The sequence below is a fragment of the Haliotis rufescens genome, unplaced genomic scaffold, assembly GCF_023055435.1.
Source record: "Haliotis rufescens isolate VD_foot unplaced genomic scaffold, xgHalRufe1.0.p SCAF_13, whole genome shotgun sequence".
Taxonomy (NCBI): domain Eukaryota; kingdom Metazoa; phylum Mollusca; class Gastropoda; order Lepetellida; family Haliotidae; genus Haliotis; species Haliotis rufescens.
In genome coordinates, this window is record NW_025963813.1 from 36,672,727 (window position 1) to 36,681,370 (window position 8,644).

The 8,644-nt window shown below is 46.2% G+C and overlaps 1 protein-coding gene across 1 annotated transcript; it reads right to left on the bottom strand.

Annotated features, from left to right (window-relative positions):
• Nucleotides 1–2,779: 2,779 nt before the first annotated feature.
• Nucleotides 2,780–6,393, bottom strand: LOC125378740. Its single transcript, XM_048394698.1, has 5 exons — nt 5,918–6,393; nt 5,598–5,793; nt 4,648–4,737; nt 3,627–4,070; nt 2,780–3,109 (listed from the first exon to the last, which is right to left on the bottom strand). Exons 1-5 carry the CDS (start codon nt 6,391–6,393, stop codon nt 2,780–2,782), a joined length of 1,536 nt encoding a protein of 511 aa, XP_048250655.1.
• Between the last annotated feature and the right edge of the window lie 2,251 nt (nt 6,394–8,644).

Here is an 8,644-nt window from a genome sequence, read left to right on the forward strand (position 1 = left end):
GGTCACAGACGTTTACCACTTCGGTGAAACCCACGAGCACGGGTATGGTGCTGACAAACCTAGAAACATAATCGGGGCGAACCGGGATTCGAACCCACAATCATAGGTTTCTGGTCTGCCCAAGGGATGCAACCCTGCACAGCGAATCGCGGCGCCTTAGACGACTGGGCCAGTAACTGCGGAGTGGACATACAATAATATAAAGTATTATTCAAATAAGTTGTACAGGACATTCAGCAACAGATTCGTTTTTGTTGGAAAATAGTGGACAAGAGCTTCTTCTGTTTTCGTGCAAAATTTTGCTTTTTGAATTATCAGTACTCCCTCCTAAGAAATTATTGGTCTCTCAATCACTGATGCTGTTTGTCTGGAGATGAGCAGGCCTCTATTGATGTGATGCGGAAAACATTGGTTAGAAGACTCAATCACTGATGCTGTTTGTCTGGAGATGAGCAGGCCTCTATTGATGTGTGATGCGGAAAACATTGGTTAGAAGACTCAATCACTGATGCTGTTTGTCTGGAGATGAGCAGGCCTCTATTGATGTGTGATGCGGAAAACATTGCTTAGAAGACTCAAACACTGATGCTGTTTGTCTGGAGGTGAGCAGGCCTCTATTGATGTGTAATGCGGATTGGTTAGAAGACTCAAACACTGATGCTGTTTGTCTGGAGATGAGCAGGCCTCTATTGATGTGTGATGCGGAAAACACTTGTTAGAAGACTCAAACACTGAGGTTTTAGTTTTGTTCCATATATTGCACAACATAGTAATTATGACGACTTAAGGACGTAGCGATAAAGGCCTTAATGTACCTATGGACCCTGGTTCCTGGGGCAACAGCCATCTCAATGTACTCATTGACCCTCGTCCTAGGAACAAAAGCCATCTTAATGCTCCTACGAACCCTCGTCACGCGGACAACAGCCATCTTAATATTCCTACGAACCCTCGTCACGCGGACAACAGCAATCTTAATGTTACTACGAACCCTCGTCACGCGGACAACAGCCATCCTAATGTTCCTACGAACCCCCGTCATCGGAACAACACCCATCTCAGTGTTCCCACGAAACCTCGTCACGCGGACAACAGCCATCTTAATGTTCCTACGAACCCTCGTCCCAGGAACAACAGCCATCTTAATGTATCTGTGGACCCTCGTGACAGGGATAACAGCATATACGCAGTCTGTGGAATCAATCAATACATGAATTTAATCGAAGGGTGTATACAAATACCACACCAGTCTTTTAATGAGTACAGTCATTACACAGCATATAGTGTAGAACAACACAAGCACGTATGTCACGTGTATCACAGCTCACTCACTCATCAAACACGCGATACTCGCCCGCCACTATTCGCCATCGGTATTATTCCAGAAGTGGCAATCTGGCCGCCGCCATTGAATCCTGCCTTCAGAGAAGTGCCCGTTAAAGCAAGTAATTGACTGATTTGAAAAGTTTGAAATATGCTGATGTCCGACCGCAGAACACAATGAGAGGGGGGGATTCCGCTAAGCCGACCCTGCAAACGGGAGTGGGGGTAGGGTTGGAGGGGGTTGATTTGCTGTCGAGGTCATTGCGCATGTCTCTACACAACATACGTCATAAATCCACGTAAGTGATGCTTCCATTGTGCCGTATGTCCTCCAATACCAGGAGGAGGCGATTATTCCACCTCGCAGTCAGCAGTTTATCTACTTGCAGAAAATTTAAATTGGCAGCTTAGTATAGAGATGAATGTATGGCCTCGCTGCACGGAGTGTGGCGTGACTTGTGTAATGAAGAGACTCACGTCGATATGACTCGCGCCTTTACCGCGCATAGTTCTACATCAGACATGAGTTACAGAAACCATAACCTTCAACTACACGCTAGTCCTGAACTGACCGTCCAACTTTCCCTCCTCCAGAATAACTGTTCTCTCTTTCGACCCATTATTCCCTTCGTGTTTACATTTCCCTCCTTATAACTTTTGTTTCCCATACCCACTGTTCCCCTCTTTACACCCACTGTTCCCCTTTTTGTACCCACTGTTCCCCTCTTTAGACAAACTGTTCCCCTCTTTACATCCACTGTTCCCCTCTTTACACCCACTGTTCCCCACTTTATACCCACTGTTCCCCTCTTTAGACCCACTGTTCCCCTCTTTACATCCACTGTTCCCCTCTTTAGACCAACTGTTCCCCTCTTTACATCCACTGTTCCTCTCTCTAAACCCACTGTTCCCCTCTTTACACCCACTGTTCCCCTCTTTGCATCCACTGTTCCCCTCTTTAGGCCTATTGTTCCGCTTTAGGTTCGCGGCCGCCCTTCTTTAACGCACAACGTTCCCCTCTTAAGGTACACCGTTCCCCTCTTTAAGTCAAAATGGGACCTTCGAGCAGCCTTGTTCTAGTTGGCTCTTCATTCCAAACATGTGTACACTGGTCACACACTGACTTACAGTCAAACGTCGTGTTAAATTGAGCTGTGGCTCATAGAGCAGCATGTATGTGTGTGATACAGTTAGATCTACCCCCACCTACAATTCTTCCCTTTCTGTGTGCGTGCGTTGATGAGATTAATCGAGGGAATCGTTTGTTGCTGTTTTTTGTTTTCTTACTCCGGCAATCACCAATATTCCAGCCTGTGACATAATGGAGTTTGGATTAGACAACTCAGTGATGATATCATGAGCAGCATTCCAGTACCTACGTCACTGAGCCTGGCCTCCCGATCCACAGGAGTCGCCTCTTTGACGAGAAGTGCTGACGACTCATTGTAAACCGGTCTTAGGGCAATGGTTCCTGGTAACTTATGTCCCGAGGATAAGTTTTCTGGTAACAAATGTCCTGGGACAATGGGTCCTGGTAGCTGATGGCCTGGGACAATGGTTCCTTGTAACTAATATCCTGGGACAATGGTTCCTTGTAGCTCATATCCTGGCACAATGGTTCCTTGTAACTAATATCCTGGGACAATGGGTCCTGGTAACTTATATCCTGGGACAATGGTTCCTTGTAGCTTATGTCCTGGGACAATGGGTCCTGGTAGGTGATGGCCTGGGACAATGGGTCCTGGTAACTAATATCCTGGGACAATGGTTCCTTGTAGCTAATATCCTGGGACAATGGTTCCTGCTAACTAATGTCCTGGAACAATTGTTCCTTGTAACTAATATCCTTGGACAATGGTTCCTTGTAGCTAATATCCTGGGACAATGGTTCCTGGTAACTAATGTCCTGGGACAATGGGTCCTGGTAACTAATATCCTGGGACAATGGTTCCTTGTAGCTAATATCCTGGGACAATGGGATCTGGTAACTAATATCCTGGCACAATGGTTCCTTGTAACTAATATCCTGGGACAATGGGTCCTGGTAACTTATATCCTGGGACAATGGTTCCTTGTAGCTTATGTCCTGGGACAATGGGTCCTGGTAGGTGATGGCCTGGGACAATGGTTCCTGGTAACTAATATCCTGGGACAATGGTTCCTTGTAGCTAATATCCTGGGACAATGGTTCCTGCTAACTAATGTCCTGGAACAATTGTTCCTTGTAACTAATATCCTGGGACAATGGTTCCTTGTAGCTAATATCCTGGGACAATGGTTCCTGGTAACTAATGTCCTGGGACAATGGGTCCTGGTAAACTAATATCCTGGGACAATGGTTCCTTGTAGCTAATGTCCTGGGACAATGGTTCTTGGTAACTGATGTCCCGGGAGAATGGTTCCTGGTAACTAGTGTCCTGGGACAATAGTTCCTTGTAACTAATGTCCCGGAACAATGGTTTCTTGTAACTAATGTCCTGGGACAATGGGTCCTGGTAACTAATATCCTGGGACAATGGTTCCTTGTAGCTAATATCCTGGGACAATGGTTCCTTGTAACTAATGTCCTGGGACAATGGGTCCTGGTCACTAATATCCTGGGACAATGGTTCCTTGTAGCTAATGTCCTTGGACAATGGTTCTTGGTAACTGATGTCCCGGGAGAATGGTTCCTGGTAACTAGTGTCCTTGGACAATAGTTCCTGGTAACTAATGTCCTGGAACAATTGTTCCTTGTAGCTAATATCCTGGGACAATGATTCTGGTAACTAATATCCTGGGACAATGGTTCCTGGTAACTAATGTCCTGGGACAATGGTTCCTGGTAGCTCATGGCCCGGAACAATGGTTCCTGGTAACTGATGTCCTCGGAGAATGGCTCCTTGTAAATAATGTCCTGGAACAATGGGTCCTGGTAACTCATGTCCTGGAACATCGGGTCCTGGTAACTAATGTCCTGGGACAATGGGTCCTGGTAAAAAATGTCCTGTGACAATGTTTCCTTGTAACTAATATTTTTGGCGAATGGGTCCTTTTAGCTAATGTCCCGGGACAATGGGTCCTTGTAACTAATGTCCTAGGACAATGGGTCTTGGTAAATAATGTCATGGGACAATGGCTCCTTGTAAATGATGTCCTGGAACAATGGTACCTAGAAGCTTATATCCCGGGACAGTGGGCCCTGGTAGCCTATTTCCTGGTTCCTAGATTACATTAACCTACCCCAGACATTAAATGCTGGAATATTGCGACTACGACTATGATTCCTAGGCGAACACTGTGTCCACTGCAGGCATTTGAATTGATGCAAAACCCGATACTGACAGTGCCAGGCATCGGACTTTCATTTCGGAGGACCGACAATGTTTCCTGGTACCACATGTCCTGGGACAATGGTTCCTGGTAGCATATGTCCTGGAACAAAGAGTCCTGGTAACTAATGTCCAACTAAAAGTCCTAAGACAGTCACCACTAGGTATACATGCCCGGGACGACTTATCCTAGGACATAAAGTCTCGCGGAATTTGCGTTGCTGTGGCATCCACGACACAGGGTGTATACAGGGAGATTGTGTCGCGGTCTGTGATAGGTGTTAGAGTAAACTGGTGCAACTGTTGGTTCGAGCAGCAATCTTTGCGCCCTCAGCCAACGGGCGGAAGCCCAAAAATGTGTTAAACCTGTACCATATTCGGTTAGAGATGCATGTGCTCATTGAAATCCTTCAAAAATCACAACATACTGCTCTGCCGGCGATGTTTTTGGCGAGATCAATTTTACTTTTACAAATGTATGTTCTAGGTAGTCCACCGTTTGTTTTCATCTGTACCCAGGACCAGGGAATGCTTTGTTTTGTGTCGTCCTGTCGCAGCCTATGAGAAATCTACAGAAGCCCAGTCAAATTTTAGTGGAGGTTCATTGTTTCAAATTGTTTGAAGCCTTGACAACAAGTCAAGCCGTTCCAGAAACTCGGGGCAACGACTGGTCGTTCTGTTCCGACTACAGCAAGGAATGTAATAAACTCTGCTTTGCCAACGAAACTGCTGTTTTCATGATCAATTCTAATTTCCAGATCTTTTTGTTTCATTACCAGGCAGCATCTATTCAATGTCTTGTTTATTTCCAGTGAAGTTTTCTATCACAAGTGGGTTGCGAATGGTTAATGAGTGTCAGGTCGAGCACTTATTATAAAACTTAAATAACTTCAGTTAAGGGGCAGTGTCGTTAGTGTAGGCAGTGTACAACTCAGTGCCTTGAGGCAGGTGTCGGCGGTGTACAACCCCATTAAGGCAGCTGTAGGCGGTGTACGACTCCACTGTCTTCAGGCAGCTGTCGGCGGTGTACAGCTCCAGTGTCTTCAGACAGCTGTAGGCAGTGTACAATTCCAGTGTCTCGGGGCAGCTGTCGGCGGCGTACAACTCCAGTGTCTTCGGGAAGCTGTAGGCGGTGTACAACCCAAGTGTCTTCAGGCACCTGTAGGTGGTGTACAACTCCAGTGTTTTTTCAGGCAGATGTAGGCGGCGTACAACTCACGTGCCTTCAAGCACATGTAGATGGTTACAACTCCAGTGTTTTCAGACAGCTGTAGGCAGTGTACAATTCCAGTGTCTTCAGGCAGCTGTCGGCGGTGTACAACTCAAGTGTCTTCAGGCAGCTGTAGGCGGTGTACAACTCCAGTGTCTTCAGGCAGCTGTAGATATGGTACAACTCCAGTGTCTTCAGACAGCTGTAGGCGGTGTACAACTCAAGTGTCTTCAGGCAGCTGTAGGCGGAGTACAACTCCAGTGTCTTCAGGCAGTTGTAGGCGGCGTACAACTCCAGTGTCTTCAGGCAGTTGTAGGCGGCGTAGAACTCCAGTGTCTTCAGGCAGCTGTAGGCGGCGTACAACTCCAGTGTCTTCAGGCAGTTGTAGGCGATGTACAACTCCAGTGTCTTCAGGCAGTTGTAGGCGGTGTACAACTCCAGTGTCTTCAGGCAGATGTAGGCGGTGTACAACTCCAGTGTCTTCAGGCAGGTGTAGGCAGTGTACAACTCCAGTGTCTTCAGGCAGCTGTAGGCGGTGTACAACTCCATTGTTTGTCAGGCAGGTGTAGGCGGTGTACAACTCCAGTGTCTTCAGGAATCTGTTAGCGGTGTACAACTACAGTGTCTTCGTGCATCTGTAGGCGGTGTATAACTCCAGTGTCTTCGTGCATCTGTAGGCGGTGTACAACTCCAGTGTCTTCAGGCAGCTGTAGGTTGTGTACAACTCCAGTGTCTTCAGACGGCCGTAAGCGGTGTACACATCGAGGCAGAGGGTGAAGGAGGCCATGGGATGACGATGGAAGTGGACAGTCTGGTCACTGCGGGGCTTGTCCAGTAATCCTGCCACTGTTTCACCGGACCAGCGTCAACACATATTTCCGTCTTTGTGTAAACTACAAGCCCCTAACAAAACACACGTGGATTTAAACGGCCACTTTGAGCCGCAATATGCGGCTTTCCTTCTTGAGAAGGTTTAATCCATATTTATTTTGTACGACCTCCGATGTCGGAAGTAATAGCACGTCCCGAGCGCGCCACGGCTATTGAACCATTCAAACCGACGAATCTACGCGCAGCGAGTTCCTATTAAACTGGATCTCAATTTTTAAGCATAAAAAAGAATTAAAAAAAGAATAAGAAATTGATACCTTTGCAAGGTTCAATTAAATCTTGCCAGAGCCGATCGATCGGGAAAAGTACTTTGTTATTGTAGGGAAATAAACTGCTTAAGGCCGTAAAAAGGGCATTAATTTTATACAGTAGGTGTAATTGAACAAAATTATTTAGTGGTAAGAAAATTACGTCAAATGTCGTAGCCCAAAGACATACATGAATTAAAGATATGGCATCGTATATAAAATAGCAGGCATGTATCAGCACTGATGGGTATCTTCTGCGGCTTGACTGTCTTGTCCTGGGCTCACACACCGCCACACCACTCAATCAGCCCCTCCCTAATAGCATGCTGCGCCAACACAGGGCCCAGTTTGTTCGTGTGGCAGCTGTAGCCCCTGGCGAGATGCTGAGAAACAACTGTCAGGCCGGGTCGGAAACTCCTGGAGTCACCGGCAGAATGGTACAGCGAACATGGAGTTGGTCAACTTTCAAACCAGTGTTGTTGATATCCGTATCGTTGGTACCTATTTTGTAGGTTCCTGTGTCTTAGGTACCCGTGCTGTAGATACCTGTGTAGTAAGTATCTGTTGATAACAAACCTGAAGGTACCCATGCTGTAGGTACCTGTGTTGTAGACACCTGTGTTGTTTGTAGGTACATGTGTTGTAAGTGCCTGTGTTGTAGATACCTGTGTTGTAGATACCTGTGTTGTAGATGCCTATGTTGTAGATGCCTATGTTGACATACCTGTGTTGTAGGTACCTCTGTTGTAGGTACCTCTGTTGTAGGTACCTGTGTTGTAGGTACCTGTGTTGTAGATACCTGTGTTGTAGGTACCTGTGTTGTAGACACCTGTGTTGTAGATACCTGTGTTGTAGACACCTGTGTTGTAGACACCTGTGTTGTAGGTACCTGTGTTGTAGGTACCTGTGTTGTAGATACCTGTGTTGTAGATATCTGTGTTGTAGGTACCTGTGTTGTAGGTACCTGTGTTGTAAGTATCTGTGTTGTAGGTACCTGTGTTGTAGACACCTGTGTTGTAGATACCTGTGTTGTTGGTACCTGTGTTGTAGACACCTGTGTTGTAGATACCTGTGTTGTAGATACCTGTGTTATAGGTACCTGTGTTGTAGACACCTGTGTTGTAGATACCTGTGTTGTAGATACCTGTGTTGTAGACACCTGTGTTGTAGACACCTGTGTTGTAGATACCTGTGTTGTAGACACCTGTGTTGTAGATACCTGTGTTGTAGACACCTGTGTTGTAGATACATGTGTTGTAGATACCTGTGTTGAAGATACCTGTGTTGTAGACACCTATGTTGTAGATACCTGTGTTGTAGATACCTGTGTTGTAGACACCTGTGTTGACGGTACCTGTGTTGTAGACACCTGTGTTGTAGACACCTGTGTTGTAGATACCTGTGTTGTAGACACCTGTGTTGTAGACACCTGTGTTGGAGATACCTGTGTTGTAGACACCTGTGTTGTAGATACCTGTGTTGTAGACACCTGTGTTGTAGATACATGTGTTGTAGTTACCTGTGTTGTAGATACCTGTGTTGTAGACACCTATGTTGTAGATACCTGTGTTGTAGATACCTGTGTTGTAGACACCTGTGTTGACGGTACCTGTGTTGTAGATACCTGTGTTGTAGACACCTGTGTTGTAGATATCTGTGTT

Bases quoted from the DNA above. Each gene is read 5' to 3' on its own strand.
- LOC125378740 (XM_048394698.1), bottom strand. From the start codon at position 6,393: ATGGAGTTGTACACCGCCTACAGCTGCCTGAAGACACTGGAGTTGTAC. The intron at 4,738-5,597 runs GTACACCGCCGA...TCTTTGTTCCAG, and splicing joins ACAGCTGCCTTAATGGGGTT to GACATATGCTACCAGGAACC. The intron at 3,110-3,626 runs GTCCCAGGACAT...CCATTGTCCCAG, and splicing joins TTAGTTTACCAGGACCCATT to GATATTAGCTACAAGGAACC.